General features: G+C 36.3%; 4 protein-coding genes across 5 annotated transcripts; 3 read left to right on the top strand and 1 right to left on the bottom strand.

The window, feature by feature from the left end:
• Positions 1–10,859: 10,859 nt before the first annotated feature.
• Positions 10,860–15,940, top strand: LOC121235705 (xyloglucan endotransglucosylase/hydrolase protein 22-like). 2 transcript variants are annotated; one of them, XM_041132076.1, is made up of 4 exons: positions 10,860–11,226; positions 11,314–11,507; positions 11,603–11,809; positions 15,722–15,940. In XM_041132076.1, exons 1-4 carry the CDS (start codon positions 10,870–10,872, stop codon positions 15,912–15,914), a joined length of 951 nt encoding a protein of 316 aa, XP_040988010.1. In that variant the 5' UTR covers positions 10,860–10,869; the 3' UTR covers positions 15,915–15,940. The 2 variants fall into 2 exon arrangements, with proteins under 2 accessions (XP_040988010.1, XP_040988009.1); XM_041132075.1 differs by lacking the exon at positions 15,722–15,940 and having other exon boundaries at positions 10,861–11,226; positions 11,603–12,126.
• Positions 14,225–15,312, top strand: LOC121235706 (protein NDR1-like). Its single transcript, XM_041132077.1, has one exon. The coding sequence runs from the start codon at positions 14,452–14,454 to the stop codon at positions 15,067–15,069; it is 618 nt and encodes a 205-aa protein (XP_040988011.1). The 5' UTR covers positions 14,225–14,451; the 3' UTR covers positions 15,070–15,312.
• A 2,300-nt stretch (positions 15,941–18,240) lies between the features above and the next one.
• LOC121236015 (protein NDR1-like) lies at positions 18,241–19,319 on the top strand. The gene has a single exon (XM_041132504.1). It carries the CDS (start codon positions 18,446–18,448, stop codon positions 19,061–19,063), a length of 618 nt encoding a protein of 205 aa, XP_040988438.1. The 5' UTR covers positions 18,241–18,445; the 3' UTR covers positions 19,064–19,319.
• A 942-nt stretch (positions 19,320–20,261) lies between these two features.
• LOC121268835 (ABC transporter B family member 15-like) lies at positions 20,262–25,944 on the bottom strand. The gene is given in 8 exon segments (XM_041173101.1): positions 20,262–20,806; positions 21,052–23,000; positions 23,239–23,528; positions 23,531–23,778; positions 23,883–24,340; positions 24,682–24,869; positions 24,988–25,042; positions 25,438–25,944. Coding segments are annotated over 8 exon segments (3,744 nt in total). The 5' UTR covers positions 25,621–25,944; the 3' UTR covers positions 20,262–20,433.
• Between the last annotated feature and the right edge of the window lie 469 nt (positions 25,945–26,413).

The raw sequence follows: 26,413 nt of genomic DNA, 5'->3' as shown, positions 1-26,413 counted from the left end.
AAATAATAAGAAGAAGAAGAAGAAGAAGAACTGCATATGAAGGATGAGGTGGAGGCTGCATGAGGAACCCCATCACAGCCTTGACTTTTAGCCTGAATATACTGTTCTTGTCTATTTTTTAGTAAACAAATCCACGTGAGCTTATGGATAGGTGTGAATATGCGATTCATCCACTTCTTATGGCCAACTCAGTACGGGCACAAATTATTGTTGGAAACATTATACATGGTTATTATAAGTAGATGCCAAAGAACGTCGTAATTAAGGTACTAAGGACAAATTAACTGGTACTCAGATCAGCAGATGCTGTAATTTTCCATCAAGTACAAGCACTATATATTCTGTCCAAAAAAAGAAGGGTAACTTGGCTGAACAGCAAAACAGCTGTCGTGCCAGAGACAAATTATAGAAAACGCTATTTCAGTTTTCCTCTGAATACATATATTTTTCCAGCCATGCAGGACCGGCCTACTTTATCGGATAGATGGCAAATCCGGGGAAGCATGCGGCTTCAGATCATGTGCATTCATGGTAGTTAGATATTCTCCGTGAGGATCGAGCTCAGTTACTTTCTACTTTCTACATATAGATAGATAACTAATTTGAAACTCTGTTAGCTAGTTTAAGTGATGTTGATGATCATTTCTCATCACTTAAACTGAAATTAATGCACTGCCAACGGTTATAGCAACCTAGGATTGCATGCAAACATGGGTAGATTGAACGTGCTGCAAAACATATATATATATAAGGATTTATGTAATTTACTTATATATATATATATATATATATATATATATATATATATATATCGAGCGCTATAAGTTGATGAACACATGCATGCAGGCTGCAAAAGTGGCACTAAATGAATGGGGGACACAAGCAAAGATACGACAAATGAATTGCGCGTGGGCATACACGTGACGTAGGTACAGATCATATCATGTTCATCCTTTGGGACATTAGGTCACGTGGGTTCCATTAAATACAGCAGGGGTGGCTTCTTCCCCGGCCAGCTTTGTTGTTAATTTGCTGGACGATAAGAGATGATGTGGACGAATATAATGGTATTAGTTGACCCACTTCTCAGCTAGCTAGTTATCTTTTTACTGTTTATTTGTTTGGTTAAGGTGGTCCCCTCAAGTTGCCGACTCGTGCATCTGTAGATCACAAATACTTCATTTGCCAGTACGTAGGGTTTAGAAATAATCTCATATTATTTAGATAAAATTTTAGATATATTTATAAAAAATAAATAATTCTTTTTTGTAGAATTAGTTTTATGAAATAAATTAGGTCTATAAATTTTTTTATAGTATTAGAACCTACCACAGGACGAATGAAAGCCCACAATACTTACTCGTAATAAGGATCAGGAAAAATACTGGCCTACATGTGAGAGATAGTGTTGAGAAATAATTTCAGATTGTCTGTAGATAAAGTCTTATGCATATTTATAAGAAATGAGTAATCCTATCTTATAGAACCGATTTTATGAAATGAGTTAGATCATGAATTTCTTTAAGCCATGGCATAACATGATATCCCTGAAGTAATGACGAAAAGAAAGAGTACTGAAAACAAAATAATGATGACGAAATGTAAACATAAATATAAGAGAGAAAAACATATATCATGCAGTCTCACTACATTTGTGGTTATTTTTGTCTTGGTCAGCATCCATATTCTTGGTCTTCGATCTCTCTAGCTAAGTACTACTCCTGATCTTCGCTCCAAGCCAACAAATTAATATTGTGATCTTCACCGGTCCAAGTACCTTTGATCGATGCATTGATTATATATATATATATATACATATATATATATACATATATATATATGCAATATGTATGTCAATACATTGTATTTGTTACTTTTAATTACTAATGTGTTTTATTATGTGATTAAGTGGGTGATATTTTTTACTCAATCTTAACCGTTGAAGCTAATAAGGCTGAGTTAAAAGGGGCACGTGAGAAGTTCGTGGCTTTAATCTGAAGGGTTATGTGTTGAACCGTTGGATCTCTACATGTGGTGGCATCTGTTGCAATCTATATATACGTCCTTATGCGTTGTAACCCTAGCAGTGTGTTTTCATTTTCTGGAATTACGGCCGTTTTGGGAGAGAGAGCAAAAAAGGGGGTGATTCTAGGATTTTCTAGGGTTTGCTCTTAGAGAGAAGAAATCTGTGCGATTTCTTGTGATTTCGGTGAAGGTTTTGTAACTCTAGTGTATTGAGGCTTCTTTGTGAAGCACTGTTCATCAATAAAAGATCTCTGAGGCTTCTCTGAGGCCATTCCTGCCGTGGATGTAGACTACTAGGGTCAGTGTGTTCTTTCCCTTATTTATTTTATTTCCTTTTACAAGTTAAATTTCCTTTTCTTTCTTGTTTTCTATTTATGATTCTTGATAAGTTTCGTGCTTCATATTGTTCGATAATTGTAATTTGGTCAAATCTTGTAATATTGGTATTTCTTTGGTTGTGGTTGGTAACAAACAGCGATCCTTGTGATTATTGTATTTGCTGTTTGGGAGAAAAAAACTGAAAGTTTTATAACAAAGAAACAAAAAGGTTTTATCACAAAATTATTGAAAGTTTTCGTAATAAAAACAAATCATTATTTTTATAACAACAGCCTAATCCACCATGCACGTCTCAATGCTAATTAACTACCAATTTATATCGATATATCTAGTCATGCAGCATGGTCTTATCACATGTACATGATTTCAGCATTAATATCTCTGGCTTTGTAAATTTCCTTTCAAGTAGTACTCCTACTTCTGAGAGATAATTGGCTATACACTGATGCATTTTAAAAGATTTTGTATCTCTATGATCACTTAAACAAAAATGTGTAATATCAATCAAAGTATATTGAATTTAGCAATAACCATTTTTTTTATAACTCTCATTTATAGTAGAAAAATAGAATATCTCATCAAAAGAAAGCAACGAGGTTATAAATTAAACAAATTTCAAAATTAAGCTCTTATGAAAAATATTATTGAAAAGCACCAATTAAAAAAAATACAATATAGAACTACTTAAAATTAAAAACATTAGAAATTAATAGCGAAAGTTAATTAGGATAAGAATACCTTCACTATCCGTAAGAAACAAATATATAGATTCCTGTTTAATTTAACGGGACTGGCCAACTTGGCCATGATATATGTATGTTTAAATTACGTACATAGAGAAAAGGGAGAGAACAGCCTAGTCTCTACTCAGATTTATGAGTTGTCGTTTAAGTATATAAAAACATCGTACAATACCATGCAGCTTTTAATTAGCTGAAAAAGTTAAAATTTTAGCATAAAAACAGCTAGAAATCGTCGCTGCTCATGGAGGGAGCTTCGCTCGAGTGGTGTAAGCCCTATACATTCAAAATGGGCTTACCTTTAATGTTTGAATTGTGAACGTGCTGGCTCTTTTAAAATTGCAGTTTAAGGCGGCCCGGCCCAGCCCTTCAACCATACCAACTGTCTAAGATACTATACAACACAATGGGATTGACCAATTTTTAATAATCTTTATTTATTTATTTATTTCATTAGACGAGCTTTGAAACCTGGCCACAATACCTTAGTTGCAATGGCCACAATTAATATACACATGCTTATGGAAACTCAACGATGTTTTGTGTTTATATACCTAATTAATTGATCAATATAATTCTTAAATATATTTAAGATTAATCATGTATCTTTATGGAGTCTGACTTTTTTAAACTAATATATATGGACAATCAATCAATGAAAGTCCAGCATGATATGATCAGATTAATGTATATGTATTCTTAGTAGATCGAGTTAGATCTGCTACATACAAGTTGATGTATTGATACATTAGTATTTAACGTGAGATCCATTCAACTAATTTAAAAAAAAAATAAAATGGTAATCATTTATTTTTTTTTTTGTAAGTAAGGGGCACTTATAGTGGGCACCCCTTCACCTTATCTTGAAGTGGCTCTTAAGTCATTTCATGAGGTTTGATGACTGGCCCTTAATGACAAGTCAGGAAGTTATACTAGAAGTTACGTACACTGGCTAATACACTTGCTTATTGGCTTAAATTTTTCTTATGATCCACTTGTGACTTCTATCACAACTCGGGCTGACCCTTTGACCTTGCATGAGTTGTATCAAATTCTGTTAGTCCATGAAAGCAGAGTCCATCACAAGATCAGCTGGTTAAACACTAAACCATATGCTAATTTCTCCTCTGCTAATGGTGGAGGTCGAGGACGAGGCCCAAACCATGGTGGTAGACGAGGGAGAAACGGTCATGGTGGCAGATCTAGAAATAATCGTGGTGGTGGACGTTCCTACAATCCTTCCCAGAATCATACTTGGCCCACCTTTCAAGTTTGTAACAAGAAAGGCCATGTTGCTCTTCAGTGCAGGTTTCATTTCGACCACTTTTATCAACTCGACGCACCGCCATCGTTCTCGAAAAATTTCACAACTCCAAATTCCTTCTCTAACAAAGCTTGGTACCCGAACTCAGCAGCAACGCATCACATCACAAACGACCTGAGCAATCTCAATGTATCGTCGGAACAATATACTGGCAATGACCAAATTCGTGTTGGTGATGGTACAACACTGCCCATTCAACACTTCGGTGACTCCTCCTTCTCAACTCATTCTTCCTTTTTTCGTCTTCAAAATTTACTTCATGTTTCCTCCATAACCAAAAATCTTATCTTTGTGTGTAAATTTTGTGCTAACAATCAATGTTTCTTTGAATTTCATGACACCTTCTTCTTCACGAAGGACAAGTCCACTCAGAAGATCCTCATCACCGGTCCTAGCCATAACGGCCTTTATGTCTTTCCTCCAGCACTGTCTTCGTTTTCCTCGATCCATCATCCCTCTACTCAACTTAGGGAACGAACCTCCCTAGCTAACTAGCATCACCGGCTCTGTCATCCATCACTCAAAATCATGTCCCTAGTCCTGCACTCCAACTGTTTGAAATTTCTTCCTAGTGAGCATACATTTACGTGCCCTACTTGTCTGCTCGCCAAGCTTCATCAACTTCCTTTTCAGCCCAATCAAGCCCAATACACAAAGCCTCTTCAATTACTTGTAGCAGAATTGTGGGGTCCATCTCCTTATATTTCTTGCAATGGTTTTAAACACTATCTGTCTCTTGTTGATGCTTATATGCGTTTTACCTAGATGTTTCTTATTAAACTTAAATCAGATGTTCTAAATATTTTCACCAACTTCTTACCATACATTGAACATCTATTCAATTTTAAGCTCATTACGCTACAAACCGATGGTGGAGGGGAGTTCAAGGCTCTCACTCCACTTTGCCAAAAACTTAGGATCACTCATTGTTTTTCGTGTCCCCATACATATTAACAAAATGGACTCATTGAACGCAAACACCATCGTATCGTTGAAACTGGGCTAGCCCTCTTAGTCCATGCGTCTCTCCCATTTTCCTTCTGGGCCGAAGCCTTTGAAACTGTTGTCTATCTAATTAATCTAATGCCAAGCCCAATTCTTCAACATAAGTCACCTTACTTTCTAGTTCATAAACGAAGCCCAAACTACTCTTCCTTAAAAGTTTTTGGTTGTGAGTGTTGGCCCGATTTAAGGCCATACAACACTCACAAAATGGCATACAGATCTGTCTCATGTCTGTTTTTGGGCTATAGCCCAACCCACAAGGGTATAAGTGTCTGGACCTTAAAACCCAACGCTTGTATGTCTCTTGGAATGTTCTTTTTGCTGAAGACTCCTTCTCGTTTCACGCACAACAACCCAAGCTCACTCCACCTGCCAACCCATCCATGTCTTCCGCTCCTGTGGCCCATCTCCCTCTTTTTCCTCCCGTCATCCTAGGTCCAGGCCTTTCCTCCTCATCCACAAACTCTTCAAACTCTCATACGTCTAACCCTAATTCTTATCCTCGACATTCTCCTAATTCCTCTTCCACTTCTACATATTATTCTTCGCCTAATCCTAATTCCAGCTCTTCACGTACCTCTATTCCTCCTCGTCCTACATTAATTCCTCCTTGTTCTCCCACCATAACTCGCTCTCAGTCCAATTCATCCCGACTCCATATTCCAAGGGACGGAACTGTCCCTTATCTTTCGCGAAGCTATTTCACTGCTAATATTATTGTTCCTAACTCTCCTTCGAGTTTTGCAGTTGCCTCAAAATGGCCCGATTGGAGGCTGGCCATATCTCAAGAGTTTGATGCCTTGAAGAATAACTCTACCTGGAGTCTTGTTCCCCTGATCCCTCGGCAAATCTTCTTGGTTGTCGTTGGGTCTACAAGACCAAGCTAAGAGCTGATGGATCCATTGAAAGACGAAAGGCTCGCCTGGTAGCTAAGGGCTACCATCAACAACCAGGGGTCGATTATGAAGATACCTTCAGTCCAGTAGTCAAGATGCCCACTATTCGCTTGATAATTGCTCTTGTCGTTTCTCATGATTGGAATATGAGGCAGGTAGGCATCCAAAATGCTTTTCTACACAGCTCCCTCACTGATACTATTTATATGTAGCAGCCCCAGGGCTTCGTTGATCCTGTTCATCCCTCATATGTTTGTAAATTGCACAAAGCAATTTACGGACTCAAGCAAGCACCAAGGGCATAGTTCACCCAACTTAGTTCGTGGCTCATTGGCTATGGGTTCACTGCTTCCAGAGCTAACCCGTCACTCTTCATTCTTCACCAAGGTGATGTTCACATCTATCTGCTTGTCTACGTAGATGATATTGTGATTACATCCTCTGTGTCCTCTGCTATTGATAAACTTGTTGTTGATTTGGGATTTGCTTTCCCGATTAAGAATTGTGGCAAATTATCTAACTTATTGGGCCTTGAAGTTGATTATTTTCCATCTGGATTGTTACTTTCTCAACGAAAGTATATTAAGGACCTCTTGCTTAGAAGTAACATGCTTAACTCTAAGCCAATCACCTCACCTATGACAGCCTCTATGAAACTGTCTCTTTTTTATTCCCCTGATTTTCATGACATTCATCACTATCGTATCATTGTGGGAGGGTTACAATACCTATCTCTTATACGGCCTGATATTTCTTTTGTCGTAAATAAGGTGTGCCAGTTTATGTACAAACCAAAAAAGTCTCACTAGAGAGTTGTTAAGAGAATTCTTCGGTACCTCAAAAATACTATCAATGTTGGTCTGTTTTCCTCCTCAAAGTCTTCTATTCAATTACAAGCATATTCGGATGTCGATTGGCCTGGATGCCCAGATGATAGGCGTTCCACAGTAAGGTATAGTATTTTTCTCGGTAAAAATCTTGTTTCCTAGAGTTCCAAAAAGTAGAAGACTGTAGCTCATTCCAGCACAGAGGTTGAATACAAAGCTCTTGCTACCTCTGTTGTCGAAGTTATTTGGGTTCAAACATTACTTTCAGAACTCGGTATTCACTTGTCTATAGCTCCAATTTTATGGTGTGATAATATTAGAGCCACATATCTGGTTGGAAACCTTATGTATCATTCCAGAACTAAACATATGGAGGTTGATTTTCACTTTATTCGAGACAGTGTTGCTGCTAAAAGCTTTATTGTCAAATTTATCAGTTCCAAGGATCAGATTGCTGATGTATTTACTAAATCTTAAGTTTTAAACAAGTTCTTTCATTTTAGGTCGAGTCTCAATGTGTTAGATACCCATTAGACTCAAGGGGACGGTTTAAGCTAGATACAATAAAATTAGAAAATAGTAAAGTTCTAGAAGAATTGTAAGAATTGTAGACAAGTGTTTCCCTACTATTATGTAGCAGTTTTGATACTTTTTTTACGTGTATAAATACCTCACACATTGTTAATGAAAAGCAAGGAAGTTGTTCCTCAAATATTCTCTTTCTATTAGGTCTGATATGGCACGGTACGTACTGGATTGTCTTGGAGGCTTATAAATTCTACCGTATCAAAAGTGTGGCTTGCAAGGACGATTGTTTTTGTTTTTATTTTATGAAATGTTATTGTTTTCTCTGTACTATTGATGAGGTCTCGTTTAGACGTTGAAATAAAATGAAATAATTTATAAATAATAATAATAAAACTATTTATAAATAGTAATAAAATTGTTTGAATTAAGATGTTTTATGAGATTTTAAGAAAGAAACTGATAGATATACAACGTTTTTTACAATCATTTATACAAATATATTTTAAATGGTTTGTAATTTAATAAAATAACTTATAAAAATAACATCACTTTACATAAATATCCTTATTTTAACAATGATTGTATAAAAAATTGTAAAAATGGTTATACATATATATATCATTACTCTTTTGGAAAATTAGAAAGAAAAAAATTGAATAAACATATTATAAAAATAAAATATTATTAAAATATATATTTTTTTAAATTTAAAAAAATTAAATTGTTCGATAAATCTTTCCATCTTTTAATGGTTAGTTTTGAAGGGCTGGCCCAAGGGCTGGGTGCCGCTCAGGAGGCTGCCCCTTGAGCTGAAGTTTGGAAAGCACAGCATACAGCTAAGTCCACTATGAGCTACATCGATGACATTCGGGCCAACTCTAGCTAGCTGTATAATTCAAGCTTCCTAGTCGTTATAGAATTTTTCTATTTGAGCAGAGATCTGAGATAGCGATAAAATTAATTTGTATACCTTATTTGAATTAAGTTTTTTATAAATATATTTCATTAAATAGTGTTATAAAAGAATTATATATTTCTCATTTATCTCATTTATCTTTATTATTGACTATCATTTGAATTTATTATTTTACTAAATAAGAGTTGATGCCGATGGAGGAAATCACATCTACATTTACGTTAAAGGAATAAGATGAGAGCATAATAACATCTCTTTTGACTTTGAAAAATGATACTATATCGCCTGAGTTTGTCACTTTAATTTGACTGCTTATGTATTTTATTTATTTTTTAAAATTTTTTTTTCTTAAATGATAATTAAAGAAGTCACTATTAATGTATTGATGTTTTCTTTTTATTTTTGTTAAAATGTTTAAAGATGTTTAAAAATTATTGGAAAGAAAAAAAAAAAACAATTTACATTAGGGACACACCCAATGATCGATGAAACCTAGGCAGCATAGTAGCATTACCCATCTAACTTTTCAGATTAAAAGAGATGTGCATATTAATACAACAGCTTATATATCCACAATACAAATCATCGTAAACATGTGTACTTTGAACATATTGCTAAGTTGGCCACTCCCCATAGGGGAACTTATGTGTTGTTTGGATGGAGATTTTCAAGTGATTAATTTTAACTTATAGGATCGAGCACTATGTCCAAAACCCACCAAAAGGCTAAAGTTTTGTCCCTTTTGACTTTGATAAAACTCATTTAAGATTTTGCTTGATTTGATTAAAATGATCGACAATCTATTCACTCATTATAATTAGTGTTAACAAAACTATCATTTATTAAACAAATCTGGTATCGAGTTTAATTGAATTGATTCTGAACAAATTATCAAATAATTTTAATAGAAGAATATATTTACGGGCTTATTTAAATAAGAATACGAAGTAAAAAAAAAAAAAATCCCCATCAACATTTAAAAAAAAAAAAATCACAAAATCATTGAAGAACTTCCTTAGTCATTATGTAAAAACAAAATTTGTCGAGACTCATGAGAACCTTTACCGAGACCTATAATATTTTCCTTCAGTAATTTACTAATATGTAGGGATAAGGGAGAGACCATAAAGATTGAGAAGAAATAATAGTTGTAATTATGAGTGTGGAAGTGCTATGCAATCATTTGAAAAAAATTAATAATTACTAGATTCATATAAAAAAATTAATTTTTTAATAGTAAATTTCATTATTTATTAAAACGACCCCACTTGCGAACTATACTAATACAATTGTAAATAAATTAATGGATTATCCGAGTAACGTCCCAAGGAAGGTAACGGATGGATAGACCCCTCGTAGCATGCCGGTCCATTGTTTTATGGCAGAGAATACCGTGGTTACCGGACTTTCCAATGGAAGAACTTGTTATCAAAGAAATACAGCCAATAAAAATAAACTCTACAAAAACCAAAAAACTACGAGGACACGCGAAGGGACTGTGTAAAGAGAGCACCAGAGAGTGAGTGCTTACGTGAAGGAGAGCAGTGGCGCGTCAAAAAAAATAATAAAGAACAGACGACCATTGTGGCGCTGAATGGCGGTGCGCGAGGATGCCGTTTTATCAGTAATACTATAAAAAAATTATTTATTTGTGACTAATTAATTTCAGTGAAATAATTATTTATAATTAAAATAAATCTATTTTGATCATAAATAAATATTTTACCGTAATTAAATGATTATAAAAATCTATTTTTCTTGAAATGTGATGACAAAAGATTACACCAATGACCGCACCGTTAAAAGTGTGTAATTTCAACCTTTTCTGAGATTTTTTATTTGAAGTCCCAAGCGGTGTGGAAGTTGGGTATAGGGAAAGCATTAATTGGTACAGGTACTTTTACCAAAAAATTAAGGTTGAGCTAGCTCTAGCTGGAGTCCAATAAAAGAAATAGCAGGTGGCTGGTGCTGGGTTGGTGACGGGACTCAGCAGCATCTGCATCGTTATTTTTTGCTTTTTTTGGTTCTTCTCCAAAGTAAGCCGCGTAGTGGGAGAGAGAGTAAATATGGGCGTGTGTTGATTGGTTTGATTTGGTTTGTGCCATCCTGACGGCTAATTTTTGTTAACTTTTTTTCCCCCAAAATCCAACAACTGTTGACAGCTTAGCTGACTCGACCTTCCCATGCACTTCCTCCGCTTTTGATTTATGGCTCCTACATCACCTGTTCTTTTTTGTATAAATACCAAACCAAGTTCCCAAGCACATCCATGTCGACCTCAAAAGCTCACTCCAATACTAAAAACCCCAACTTGTTACCACCCAATACCATGGCATCCATGAGTTCTTCCGCTTCTTCATCATGTTCTCTACTAATGCTTCTGGCGCTTGTTCTTTTGATCAGCTCTTTGATGGCTCTCACGGCTGGTAATTTCAACCGTGAATTTGACCTCACTTGGGGAGATGGCCGTGCTAAGATACTCAACAGCGGGGAGCTTCTTACTCTGTCCCTTGATAAAGCCTCTGGCTCAGGATTCCAGTCCAAGAATGAATATCTCTTCGGAAAGATAGACATGCAGCTCAAGCTCGTCCCCGGAAACTCTGCTGGCACCGTAACAGCCTACTATGTACGTAATTAGTTCTCCTTTTGTCCGTAACAATCATTCCGAGTTTAATTTATGTTCATATTGCTAAATGTCTGTGTTCACGTACAGTTGTCTTCCAAAGGATCAACGTGGGATGAGATAGACTTTGAGTTCTTGGGGAACCTCAGTGGCGATCCTTACATCCTTCATACTAATGTCTTTAGCCAAGGCAAAGGCAACAGAGAGCAACAGTTCTATCTCTGGTTTGACCCAACTGCAGATTTTCACACCTATTCCATCCTCTGGAATTCCCAGCGCATTATGTAAGTTCTCGTTCTTGGCTGGCCATCTGATCTCCAATTAAGCATCTTCTTCCAATATTAATTGACTTACGTACGTTTTTCCCCTGGTACTTCAGATTCTCTGTAGATGGAACTCCCATTAGAGAGTTCAAGAACTCAGAATCGATTGGTGTTCCATTTCCAAAAAGCCAGCCAATGAGGATATACTCTAGTCTCTGGAATGCTGATGACTGGGCTACAAGAGGTGGACTTGTCAAGACAGACTGGAGCCAAGCTCCCTTTACTGCTTCCTACAGAAAATTCAAAGCTGATGCTTGCATATGGTCTTCTGGGGCATCTTCTTGCGGTTCAAGCAAATCCTCCTCCACCAAAACTTCTTCCTGGCTTTCACAAGAGCTGAACACTGCAAATCAAGAGAGGTTGAAATGGGTGCAGAAGAACTACATGATATATAATTACTGTACCGATTTAAAGAGGTTTCCCCAGGGCATACCTCCTGAATGCCGCACCTCCTAGAGATCAATTATCAAAGACAGCATCCCATATAAATATGATATATCCATATTCTTTTGTTTTAAAAGTTTGTTTCATTTATGTAACTCTTGGATCCATTTAATTCTTTCATTCTTTGCTGCTTTTATCAACACTGTTAACGGCAAAATGGGTTTCGAAGTATGACGTATGAAGACCTTTTCGTCCTTTCTATTTCTTCCAAAGTGGCCCATGAAATGGGCGAGCCCAACAAGCTACTGTCTTCAGACTTCAGTAGGCAAAAGCCCATTTCGGATGTATTGAGAGTACGCACGCATTCATACCAAGCCCGAACATTAGCTTCAGCCTTCAGGTAAACTACTGACGAGCGACATGAGAATCTACACACGATTCATAACTGTTGTCAGTTGAGGCTGTGTCTTCTTCTCCAATCACAGATTCACATCCGCGTTCACGTTGACCCAGAGCTGACTCTGTTTTTTAAAATATATATATTTTTTAAAATAATATTACATGTAATTATAGAATGCGGAAATATCATAAAATTATTTTAAAATATAATAAAATTTATTATTTTTTTATATAAGTCCTGTAAGAAGTTACCCAGAAATGCCACGACCGCGTACTGACCAAGCTGTCCTGTTTTCTATGTCCGTTTCGCAAATGCAACTGCCGCGTGGTCCGCGTACCATTTTTCCGATTCACTTTTTGTGAATGGATATCTTATATGTAAAATGATTTACAAGTAAAGTTTTTCACAATATTTTCTATAACTATATTTTAAACGAGGAATAGTTTTATAAAATATCTTATAAAAATAATATTATTTTATAAAAATATCTTTATTTTATAATATTATTATGCAATGTATTGTGTGTATATCATTACTCATCTTATATTTTATTATGAAAAATTTTATTTGCAGTGGGACTGCGAGTCCCACTGATGAATGAGGGTAAAAGAAAAAAATATTTATTTTAAAAATAATATTATTGTAATTTTATTTTTTTTTAAACATAACTGTATGAGTTTGTATGAGTAATTTTCATTTAAAAATTGTTTGTAGACTAAACTCTTTTGTTATTTATATCTAACATTGCCTAAACTATTTTTGAAAAAAAATAATATTTGTAGTTTTAAGTTATGTAAGTCATGCATACTCTCTTAAGAAAATCAATAAATTTTAAGACTTATATAAAAAAATTATTTTTTAATAATAAATTATTTTTTTAAATAAGTGCAGGAGATATATATATTTAGTATTTTTTATTATTATTTTGATAAAGAACAATCAACATGAATTGACATGTTTATCCAATCTGACAATTAAAATGAAATTAAATAAATATTTAATGTGACGATTAAATCTTAAAGATGGCTATTATTTAAAAGTGAAAACGTTTTATTTTCTAAGAAAAGGGAAACAATTGTGATTATATCCAAGTAATTACTAATTTCATACCCCTTTCTAGTTGATAAAATTAATTGCAATCGACCGACCCCAATGTCCCAACTCCAAGTCCACCATTAATGACCATCCTAGTAACTTCATTCTCCTTTTCCGTTGGGCTGCTCCAAGGAAGCTCGTATTCCTTCTCAAAAAAAAAAAAAAAAGCAGCTCATATTCTCCGTCAAAGAGCAATGATAAAATCCCAAGCCACCATTGTACCTGTTCATCCTATCTAAATCTAGCGTCACCAAGAAAGGAGGAGAGAAGGAAATCTAGCGTCAAATCAAGTCCATTGTTCACATCAACCCTACATTCCATTGCCCCAAGACATCACCCAAAACGCCTTATGTGTAACGATATCAAATCCTCACCCCCCCGCCCCCCCCCCCAAAAAAAAGAAAAGTTGAAAATGAACAGAAAAACTTGGATAAATAAAGTGGTATAAGTAGTGAGAAGAGACGAGAGTAGATGATTTCAAATAAGTTAAATAAAGTATTATTAAAATATTATTTTTTATTATTATTATAAGATTTGAAAAAATTAAATTTTTTATTATATTTTATATAAAATTTTAATGATAAAATGAATTGATATATATTTTAAGAAAAATGATAAATACACGACAGTTTACACAATATTTTACGTAATATTTTACATAATAATATTTTAAAATGAGAGGTATATTTTATAAAACTAATATCATTTTATAAAAATATTTTTATTTTAAAATATTATTACGTAAAGTGTTATTTATTTATGATTATTCATATTTCTATATCCAAATATGCGTAATTTCTCGGACAGACCATACGTAATTTCTCGGACAGCCCACGACTTTATAAAAGAAGGGAAACACTAGGAGGGTACAATCATATTCTCAAACGCTCTGAATCTCCTGCAACAACGAGGCAACGACTTGATCTCCTTCATCTTTACTTTCAGAGAGCCAAACCCTGTACTGTACAAGGTTTCATCACTGGAAAACAAGCGAAAAGAAGATCACTTTCGTCGCCGGCGAAGAACATGACGGAGCCCGCGGGTGGGTGTTGCCGGTGCTGTTGCAGCTTCATATTCACCCTGGGCCTCACATCCCTCTTCGTGTGGCTAAGTGTACGAACCAGCGACCCCAATTGCTCCGTCCAAAACTTTTATCTCCCAGCCCTCGACAAAACCTTGAATACTCCAAGAAACAACACTCTAATCTTTATGGTCCGGCTGGACAACACCAACAAGGACAAGGGGGTTTATTACGACAACGTGAGCCTCACTTTTTACGACAGTCCCAACAAGTCGCAGTCGCACCTCATTGGGAATTATACAATTCCTGGGTTCTACCAGGGGCACCACAAGAAGGCCAAGAAGAGTGGGGAAACGGAGGTCAACATGACACTTGTTTTCCTGGCAGTTGCCCCTAATGGGACGGCTGAATTCCGGGTGGATTTGGCAACGGCGGTGAGGTTCAAGATCCTGTGGTGGAAGACCAAGAAGCACAGACTAACAAGAGGGGGAAGTGTTTTAGTCGATGACAAGGGCGCTAAAGTCAACAAGAAAGGTATAAAGCTCAGGTCCGGCGCACCGGAGCGTGGAAGCTATTGTGCGCAGGTGGGAGTTTTGGTTAGTTTGCTGGTCCTTCTGACCTGACTTTGCTCAAGTTTCTGATATTTCAGATTATTTCAAGGTATTTGGTGGTTGATTTTTGTTTAGTTTTTTGGGGGGGTGGGGGGTTGGTTAATTTTAGGAATGTCTCGATGTTGAATGGTCAATTTGTATACCGATATTGTTGATTTCTCTGAAATGAATTTCTGCCATTTTGGTAAATTTTGTTTTGTTTGTGGCTGATCTCGTTTGCAATCTTTCCAATGGCAGCGGATATTATTGTATTAAGCTGAATTTTCCGTTATTTGTAAATCGTTACTATATTTGGCACTTTTTTTTTATATTGTTTTTGTTAGAATAGTTGCCTAATTATAAGAGCTGATTAATGAGTAATGTTATGCAGGATGTATGAGTGTTTTTTATAAGATGTAGAGTGTGAAGTAATGAATAATGACGAGAAGAAATTTTCTGATCACGAATGCTGGGGTAAAATGTGCACAGTTTGACAGGAAATTTTGAAGAACCCACCCGTTTGTTAATTAAGGAGTGGTTTGGATTTAGATATGAGTTGAGATGGTTTGTGAATAGTAGAATAAAAGTTAAATTATTTATTATATTTTATGTTAAAATTTGATAAAATTATAATGATAAGATGAGTTGAGGTAGATTTTGAATTCAAAGCTGATGCTTGCATATGGTCTTCTGGGGCATCTTCTTGCGGTTCAAGCAAATCCTCCTCCACCAAAACTTCTTCCTGGCTTTCACAAGAGCTGAACACTACAAATCAAGAGAGGTTGAAATGGGTGCAGAAGAACTACATGATATATAATTACTGTACCGATTTAAAGAGGTTTCCCCAGGGCATACCTCCTGAATGCCGCACCTCCTAGAGATCAATTATCAAAGACAGCATCCCATATAAATATGATATATCCTCTTTTGTTTTTAAAGTTTGTTTCATTTATGTAACTCTTGGATCCATTTAATTCTTTCATTCTTTGCTGCTTTTATCAACACTGTTAACGGCAAAATGGGTTTCGAAGTATGACGTATGAAGACCTTTTCGTCCTTTCTATTTCTTCCAAAGTGGCCCATGAAATGGGCGAGCCCAACAAGCTACTGTCTTCAGACTTCAGTAGGCAAAAGCCCATTTCGGATGTATTGAGCGTACGCACGCATTCATACCAAGCCCGCACATTAGCTTCAGCCTTCAGGTAAACTACTGACGAGTGACATGAGAATCTACACACGATTCATAACTGTTGTCAGTTGAGGCTGTGTCTTCTTCTCCAATCACGGATTCACATCCGCGTTCACGTTGACCCAGAGCTGACTCTGTTTTTTAAAAGATATATATTTTTAAAATAATGTTATATATAATTATAAAATACGTAAATATCGTAAAATTATTTTAAAATATAATAAAATTTATTATTTTTTTATATAAATCCTGTAATATTTGAACATTCATAATTATAACTATTTTCTCATTTTATTAATGATTTTGGATAAACTAATATTATTTTTTTAAGCTAATATAAAATATACAACTATTATATAAGAAGTTACCCAGAAATGCCACGACCGCGTATCAAGCTGTCCTGTTTTCTATGTCCGTTTCGCAAATGCAACTGCCGCGTGGTCCGCGTACCATTTTTCCGATTCACTTTTTGTGAATGGATATCTTATATGTAAAATGATTTACAAGTAAAGTTTTTCACAATATTTTCTATAACTATATTTTAAACGAGGAATAGTTTTATAAAATATTTTTTAAAAATAATATCATTTTTTAAAAATATCTTTATTTCATAATATTATTGTACAATGTATTCTGTGTATATCTTTATTCATCTTATATTTTTTTATGAGAAATTCTATTTGCAGTGAGATTGCGAGTCACATTGATAAATGAGGGTAAAAGAAAAAAATATTCATTTTAGAAATAATATTATTGTAATTTTATTTATTTTAAACATAAATATATGAATTTGTATGAACAATTCTCATTTAGAAATTGTTTGTAGACTAATTCTTTTGTTATTTATATCTAACATTGCCTAAACTATTTTTGAAAAAAAATAATATTTGTAGTTTTAAGTTAGGTAAGTCATACATACTTTCTTAAGAAAATCAATAAATTTTAAGACTCATATAAAAAAAATTATTTTTTTAATAATAAATTAATTTTTTAAATAAGTGCAGGAGATATATATATATTTAGTATTTATTATTATTATTTTGATAAAGAACAACCAACATGAATTGACATGTTTATCCAATCTGACAATTAAAATGAAATTAAATAAATATTTAATGTGACGATTAAATCTTAAAGATGGCTATTATTTAAAAGTGAAAACGTTTTATTTTCTAAGAAAAGGGAAACAATTGTGATTATATCCAAGTAATTACTAATTTCATACCCCTTTCTAGTTGATAAAATTAATTGCAATCGACCGACCCCAATGTCCCAACTCCAAGTCCACCATTTATGACCATCCTAGTAACTTCATTCTCCTTTTCCGTTGGCCAACTCCAAGGAAGCTCGTATTCCTTCTCAAAAAAAAAAAAAAAAAAGCAGCTTATATTCTCCGTCAAAGAGCAATGATAAAATCACAAGCCACCATTGTACCTGTTCATCCTATCTAAATCTAGCGTCACCAAGAGAGGAGAGAAGGAAATCTAGCGTCAAATCAAGTCCATTGTTCACATCAACCCTACATCCCATTGCCCCAAGACATCACCCAAAACGCTTTATGTGTAACGATATCAAATCCGAAAAGTTGAAAATGAACAGAAAAACTTGGATAAATAAAGTGGTAAAAGTAGTGAGATGAGATGAGATGAGATGAGATGAGATGAGATGAGTGGTAAAAGTATTATTAAAATATTATTTTTTATTATTATTATAAGATTTGAAAAAAATTAAATTATTTATTATATTTTATATAAAAATTTAATAAAATTATAATGATAAAATGAATTGATATATATTTTAAGAAAAATGATAAATATACGACAGTTTACACAATATTTTACATAACAATATTTTAAAATGAGAGGTATTTTTATAAAATATTTTATAAAACTGACATCATTTTGTAAAAATATTTTTATTTTAAAATATTATTATGTAAAATATTACGTATTTATCATTATTCATATTTCTATATCCAAATATGCGTAATTTCTCGGACAGACCATACGTAATTTCTCGGACAGCCCACGACTTTATAAAAGAAGGGAAACACTAGGAGGGTACAATCATATTCTCAAACGCTCTGAATCTCCTGCAACAACGAGGCAACGACTTGATCTCCTTCATCTTTACTTTCAGAGAGCCAAACCCTGTACTGTACAAGGTTTCATCACTGGAAAACGAGCGAAAAGAAGATCACTTTCGTCGCCGGCGAAGAACATGACGGAGCCCGCGGGTGGGTGTTGCCGGTGCTGTTGCAGCTTCATATTCACTCTGGGCCTCACATCCCTCTTCATGTGGCTAAGTCTACGAACCAACGACCCCAATTGCTCCGTCCAAAACTTTTATCTCCCAGCCCTCAACAAAACCTTGAATACTCCAAGAAACAACACTCTAATCTTTATGGTCCGGCTGGACAACACCAACAAGGACAAGGGGGTTTATTACGACAACGTGAGCCTCACTTTTTACGACAGTCCCAACAAGTCGCAGTCGCACCTCATTGGGAATTATACCATTCCTGGGTTCCACCAGGGGCACCACAAGAAGGCCGAGAAGAGTGGGGAAACGGAGGTCAACATGACACTTGTTTTCCTGGCAGTTGCCCCTAATGGGACGGCTGAATTCCGGGTGGATTTGGCAACGGCGGTGAGGTTCAAGATCCTGTGGTGGAAGACCAAGAAGCACAGACTAACAAGAGGGGGAAGTGTTTTAGTCGATGACAAGGGCGCTAAAGTCAACAAGAAAGGTATAAAGCTCAGGTCCGGCGCACCGGAGCGTGGAAGCTATTGTGCGCAGGTGGGAGTTTTGGTTAGTTTGCTGGTCCTTCTGACCTGACTTTGCTCAATTTTCTGATATTTCAGATTATTTCAAGGTATTTGGTGGTTGATTTTTGTTTTTTTTTTTTTTTTTTGGGGGGGGGGGGGGGGGGGGTGGGTTGGTTAATTTTAGGAATGTTTCGATGTTGAATGGTCAATTTGTATACCGATATTGTTGATTTCTCTGAAATGAATTTCTGCCATTTTGGTAAATTTTGTTTTGTTTGTGGCTGATCTCGTTTGCAATCTTTCCAATGGCAGCGGATATTATTGTAATAAGCTGAATTTTCCTTTATTTGTAAATCGTTACTATATTTGGTACTTTTTTTATATTGTTTTTATTAGAATAGTTGCCTAATTATAAGAGCTGATTAATGAGTAATGTTATGCAGGATGTATGAGTGGTTTTTATAAGATGTAGAGTGTGAAGTAATGAATAATGACGAGAAGAATTTTTCTGATCACGAATGCTGGGGTAAAATGTGTACAGTTTGACAGGAAATTTTGAATAACCCACCCGTTTGTTAATTAAGAAGTAGTTTGGATTTAGAAATGAGTTGAGATGGTTTGTGAATAGTATAATAAAAGTTGAATTGTTTATTATATTTTATATTAAAATTTGATAAAGTTATAATGATGAGATGAGTTGGAGAAAATTTTGAATTCAAATGAAATTAGTAAAGATTATCGATGTGGCAAAAGGAGCAGTTGACCTCGAGTCAGACGATGATTGCCCCCATCAAGTCTGATAACTGAGAAGCAAATCTTAGAAATGACGATAAATGAAACTTGGAAGGACCCTTTTCACCCTCAATTTTTTTTTATTCGTTTTCTCTTCTGGCATTGTCAATTAAAAACAAAAACAAAAAACAAATGGGCAATGATAATATTTGCTCACATTCTAGAAATTAAAAATTGAATACTACTGTGTTGTAGTATGTGGCTTATAATAAGTGGAACATGTATATAGAGAAAGCAAGCTGATACCAAAAGTGAAGCAGAGTGGAGTGAGGGGAGCGTAGTGTACTGAGTGAAGTTGGGTGTTAAATCTGGATGTAGGCACACTGCCGAACCACGTTAAATTTGTATTTTTCTTATTTTCTCTTTTCTATACTATTCATCATAATTGCTGCATGTAGCACAACATGCTATAATCCTGATAAAGTAGGGAGGGACTTGATGCATGGCGGGGTGTTAGAACTTAGCAATGGCAGTGATTATTTGTCAAGTCTGAATATAATCAATTTAACATAAGAATTGGAACAGTGTAATGCTAGAATCCTCGCCATATAATCACAACAAAACTTAGATGACTAGCTTTGTCTTCTGAGAAAGAGTAATGGTATACAACACTCTTAATGTCTAATCACAAATCAAAATTGATCTGGTTCACCCGCTAGGGGAGCTGCCGCCTAGTTTTATCAGAGAGAAGTATGCTCCACCAGGACCCAAGGAAACAAGGTCATTGTGAGATCCTTGTTCCACAACCTTTCCATTCTTTATCACAGCAATGGTGTTGGCTTTCTGTATTGTAGACAGGCGGTGAGCAACAATTACACATGTCCTTCCATCCATCATCTTCTCAAGCGCCTCTTGAACTAGGTTCTCTGACACACTATCCAGTGCACTGGTTGCTTCATCCAACAGAAGGATTGAAGGGTTCTTTAGTATTGCACGTGCTAGTGCTATCCTTTGCTTCTGACCTCCTGATAGCTGACTTCCTCTTTCTCCACAGTTTGTTTCATACCCATCGTTCATTCCACTGCAAAAAGAAAGGAAAAAAAACACATGAATATTTTATCAACAAAGAAGTTGTTGGTTTCCCTTTTCCTGGCTACATGAGGTTATATGATTAGGTAGTCCTTTGTTTCTTTTTCAAATTCTCTTTCAAGATATAAAGGCAGAAAGGCTCCAAAAATTTCTGCCATTGTTTAGGGTGATATGTGTGCAATATAGACATCCTCGGGAAGGAAAAAATTTGTATAGGATATGCAGTAGTTGGCATACCTTATAAATTCATGAGCATTGGCAAGAACTGCAGCTTTTCTTATCTCAGATTCTGTAGCATTCTCTTTTCCATAGACAATGTTTTCGCGTATGGTTCCAGCAAAAAGAGTTGGCTCCTGACTGACTAATGCAATATGCGACCTCAACATTCTCAAATTATAGCTCTTAATTTCCTGTTCATCTATATGGATGGATCCATTTAGAGGATCATAAAACCTCTCAATAAGCCCGATGATGGTAGATTTTCCAGAACCACTCTGCCCCACCAGTGCCACTGTTCTCCCTGCATCAATCTTAAGGCACAGGCCCTTAAAGATCATTTGATCAGGTCTTGTTGGATATGAAAAGAAAACATTCTTAAGCTCGATACGCCCCTGTATTCTCCTTTTAATGTCTAGACCCCATTTGCTGTCTGGATCAATCTCACTTCTCCTGTCAAGGATAGCCAAAACTGATTGAATGGCTCTGCTTCCTTTAGATAAATCATTAGTCATGCTCCCTGCTTCAGCGATAATATAAGCGGTGAATAGCAATATAAAAAATGCTTGAAAAAGAGGCCTAGGTTCCATTTCTCGTTGAGTCAGGAGCCTCCCACCATACCAGAAAGCTAAAGCTGTTGAAGCTGTGTTAAAAAATTGGGAGCTAAACAGGCCAAAACCCGAAACCCAGGACTGTTTAACACTAGCCTTCCTAGGACCTTCTAAGGTTGATCCAAAGAGCCCCAATATTCTTTTTTGAGAAGAGAAAGCAGTTATAGTTCTATGGTTAATGACTGCTTCGCTTGCTAGTTGGCTTCCTTCCTTCTGTGCTTTCCGGGCTTTCTCAGCCATATTCTTCATCAAGACACTCCTCGAGTAAAAACTCCCAATGACTAGTGGCTGCACAGAAATCATTACAAGGGATAGCTTCCATGTGAGCACAAGACCTAGTATGTAAGCAAAGGCAGCCCCAAAAATTGTTTGGACCAGCAATGACATCCTGTCCCCAACAAGCGACCGAACCATGTTTGCTTCAGTGGCTAACCTTGCACAAATGGCTGCACTTGTGTTCTCATCTTGATCAAACCACCCGATCTCAAAGGTCATCAGTTTTTCTAGTAGATTTTCCCGTACTCTTTTCGTCAACCTTTCTCCCATAATTGCAAAATTGTAATGTTGGAGGATATTGGTGAAAAAGTTGAAAACGCCAATACCTAAGAAAACAAGTGACAAGACTCTGGACTTGGACTTCATTTCGGATTCGGAGAGGAAATAGACTGATATAAGTAATCCCACACAGTAGGCATTTATGGGTTGTACTGCTCCGGAACCTAAGGCTCCCAGGCATCCTAACACAGCTTTTCCCCACTCAGGTGTGTTCATTTTCAGTAAACGCCACTGAGAAGGAGCATGGCTAGATTTTTTGAAATATTCTTCATCACAATCATCATCAAGGTCATTTTGGATGGAGTAGGAATAGGGTGTGCCCATGGAAAATGCCTGGCTGAAGGGATATAACAATGGACTACTGTGAGTGCTTGATCTCACACTGATTGGGCTGGGAGGGATGCTCATTTTATGATGGCTTCTTCCATCTACTGAACTGGGAGTGTTGGGAGCTTCATTTTGCATTGCCACCTGCTGCAACTGGACCATCTGGAAATATTCACCACCCTGTCCATCATTCATTTGCATCAGTTCATTGTGCGAACCTGACTCAATTACTCTGCCAGCTTGAAGAACCACAATCAAGTTCGCTGTCCTGATCGTTGACAGGCGGTGAGCAATGATGATTGTTGTCCTCCCTTTTGATGCCCGATCAATTGCCTCCTGCACCATCCTTTCAGACTGTGCATCGAGAGCACTAGTGGCTTCATCGAGCAGCAGGATTCTTGGTTCCCTGAGTAGAGCTCTCGCTATTGCAATTCGTTGCTTTTGACCTCCAGACAATTGAAATCCAAATTGGCCAACCTAGGGAAGCCATAACATATTAAAGTATTCGCCAAGCGCTTGCAATTTGCAAAGTTCATGATTCATGTCTAAGTAGGTTGAATCAAACATCTCATTGCCATTGAAAGATTTGAGAAGCCATTATAAACGCTAAATATGATCATCCGAAATCCGAATTTCTTAAAGTAGCTAAAAAACAATACATCAAGCGTGGAAACAAAGAAAATATTTTGAGCAAGGAATGTTGAAGTTGTCTTACTTGAGTTTCATATCCGTCTGGTAACTTGGTGATGAAGTCATGCGCATTTGCTGTTTTGGCTGCGTCTATGACACTGTCCATAGAAGCTCCTTCTTTCCCAAATAGTATATTCTCTTTAATGGATGTTGCAAATAGAACAGGTTCCTGATTTACCAGGCCCAGTTGGGATCTCAACCATTTCAGCTGAAGTCTACTTATTTTGTATCCATCCAGGATTATTTCTCCTTCACTGGGGTCGTAAAATCTTTCAAGCAGTGCAATGACTGTGGACTTCCCAGAACCACTGCCCCAACAAGACCTACTCTTTTACCAGCTGGGATTTTAAGATTGAAGTCTTGTAAGACCGGCGTATCAGGTCTTGATGGATAACTAAAATATATGTCTTTGAATTCAATTTCTCCTCTCACATGTGACAAAGCCCTTCCCTTTTTATCTTCCAAGTCTATCGCAGGAACTCGATCAATCATCTCGGAAATCCGGGAGGCAGCAGTTTTTGCCTCTGTAATCCCAGTTAGATTTGGGAGTGCACTCAAAACACTCCTGCAATCATCAAACCAGAGTTATTAGTTTTAAATTGAAATCATGGAGCTGAAGCCTAAGCAAGTAGTGAGAAACATAAGATTAGCTATAAGGAAATAACTCACAATCCTCCCATGAGCACGTTAAACCCAGCTACGAATACATGGCCGCCCTGTTCTTTTTTTTCAGAAATTAAATAAGTACCCACCCAAGCCTGAAAACCCCAACCTACGTATATAATTCCCATGCTCCCCAACAGAACACCTTTCACAAATCCTAATTTTACTCCAAATTCCAAAGATGTCTGAAGTGCACGGCCGAATTTTTCCAGTGTCTGACACTCTCCCACATAAGAATATACAGTTCTTATTGAAGAAATTGCTTGCTCTGCAATCCCTCCAGCTACTCCATAAGATTCAATCATTTTCATTACCAGGCCCATCATGATATTTCCGAACACAAGTCCTGGAGCAATGAACATGATTGAGAGTGGTATAGCTGCGAGTGTAAGTCTCCATGAAAGTATGAACGCGAATATGTGGCAGAAAAAGAAAGTCGACATGTAAGCAAGGCAATCAGGTATCTGCAAATAGAAATAAATCCAGTTTCAACAAACAGCACCAAGATGAAGAAGACTGATGTAATCATTTTCTTTCATTTATCCCTCAGCCTATGGCCCTATGCTCTCAAGTGACTCAACTCTCCAGGCTCCAACTTCTCTCTGATGATATTCTGTCATTTTTGTACTCGATCAACATTGCAGATATTCAGAGCTAACCTTTTCCCACAGCTTTCTATTTTCAGGAAAATTGGGAACCGTAGGGCTTTTTGTTCAGTGAAATATTAGAATATCATTTTGGGAACTCGTCTGATTTGTTCGTGCTTAATTGGTCAAATAAGGGAAAGGTATCATAGAAACTAAACCTTCTCACATAAAGCAACTTGGATTGAATTAGCGTCCGAGGAGAGTAGCGTCACAACTTGGCTAGTTGTTGAAGCACCAGCACTTTGAGTATCAAAGAAAGCAACGTCTTGTCTAAGGACAGATTTCAGGTATTCCATTCTCATCCGAGAGGACTGTCTCTCGGCAGTTCTTGCCCAACATAGCCCCTCTGTAAGAACAAATACCGACCGCAATTGGTGAAGAAAGATACGTTTGAATTTCAGTTCTTTTAAGCCGAAAATTATACCTGAAAAGAATCTAGGAAAACTTTCAAAAGTTCAACATACCCACAAAAGCGGAAAGTCCAACTCCAATCGCAGCATAGAGCAGCCTAAGTGCATGCTGGAAAAGGGAAATGATAGTTCATAGTAGTAAGTTCATACGTTCAAATTGCTTAAGAAGAGAGATCATATATTCAAACACACAAAAGGGACCATCAAGGGCATTAATTACATTACATTTACTTCATTCTCAGAAGAAACAAAAGAAAAATTGACCATCTTTCTGAAACAGCTTTCTAACATTTTTTTTTTCATTTGGCTACTTGCTTTGGAGGACAAGTGCATTAAGAACACCGGTGTTTGGTACTTTAGCCCTATGATTTAGAAGGTGTAATCTCCCATGCAAATGTTACTTCCCAAGCACCCCGGAATGGTGGCAGCAAGGATGCCCCGAGGAGGTGCATTTCTTGTTACTATATAAAAAACAGATTATACAAGGGAATTCAACGTGCTTACCTTGTCTACAATATCGTTTGTCAAAGAGTTATCCTTAACTCCGTAGTCATTGATCACATCGCTTAGAATGAACATCGTCAGAGGGGTCTGCAACCCATCTCCAATGCTGCCCAAAGTCCCCAACAACATCAACAACATGTCGACGCCATCTGCATACCGGAAGATGCTATCTTTGGCCACCATTTCCGGTGCTCTTTCTAGCGGAGGTGGCCAACTTTTAGAGGGACAATGAGCTTTCACCTATATGCTCTCATCACAACTAAACCTTATATACTGGATACGCATATCAACTTCCCTTTAAAAATCGGCAGGCTATTGGTTTAAAACATAATGTCTTTTTCGTTGTGGCCAATACAAACATTGCCAATGCCAATCAGAACGAAATATCTGGTTTTTCAAGTTAGCCGGCGTGGATGGCATATCTTGGTAGGCCACGAATGTTAGTTGCCTTAACTCCAACCAGTATACCGGGTATATCTATTTGTTCACTGTTTGTTTTGTCTGCATACAGTTGCATACACTTTCATAAGCGTTCGACAATAACCAAAAATGACCTTGGATTTGATGATTTTGAGGCACCTAGTAGTTTGTAAAGAGCCAGCTGCACTTTTAGTTAAGATATAAAATAAATAATAAAAATTTGTCTCTTCCTATCAACTTAAGTTTTTGAGACAAGTAATGATTACTCATGGTATCAGATCAGAAGTTCTGAATTCAAACACTGACTCTTACATTCTACTCCATTTAATTAAACATTTCACGTGTTGAGCTACCCATTAAGAGAGAATCTAGCCCATATGTGAGGATAGTGTTAAAATATAAAATAAATAATAAAATTTATCTATTCCTTTAAACTTTTGAGACAAGTAGTGATTTCACACCATGTTATGATTGTTTTGTTGATAATTTTCTATGTGGGTGGCCTGTATTTTCCCCTAACAAAACTTTACAAATGGGCATAACAAGGGTTTATTAA

Source organism: Juglans microcarpa x Juglans regia, chromosome 6D, assembly GCF_004785595.1.
Source record: "Juglans microcarpa x Juglans regia isolate MS1-56 chromosome 6D, Jm3101_v1.0, whole genome shotgun sequence".
Classification (NCBI taxonomy): Eukaryota; Viridiplantae; Streptophyta; class Magnoliopsida; order Fagales; family Juglandaceae; genus Juglans; species Juglans microcarpa x Juglans regia.
This window is presented reverse-complemented; position numbering and strand designations above follow the sequence as displayed.

Bases quoted from the DNA above. Each gene is read 5' to 3' on its own strand.
- LOC121235705 (XM_041132076.1), top strand. From the start codon at position 10,870: ATGTCGACCTCAAAAGCTCACTCCAATACTAAAAACCCCAACTTGTTA. The intron at 11,508-11,602 runs GTAAGTTCTCGT...CTGGTACTTCAG, and splicing joins TGGAATTCCCAGCGCATTAT to ATTCTCTGTAGATGGAACTC. The intron at 11,810-15,721 runs GTCTTCTGGGGC...TGCTTGCATATG, and splicing joins AAAGCTGATGCTTGCATATG to GTCTTCTGGGGCATCTTCTT.
- LOC121235706 (XM_041132077.1), top strand. From the start codon at position 14,452: ATGACGGAGCCCGCGGGTGGGTGTTGCCGGTGCTGTTGCAGCTTCATA.
- LOC121236015 (XM_041132504.1), top strand. From the start codon at position 18,446: ATGACGGAGCCCGCGGGTGGGTGTTGCCGGTGCTGTTGCAGCTTCATA.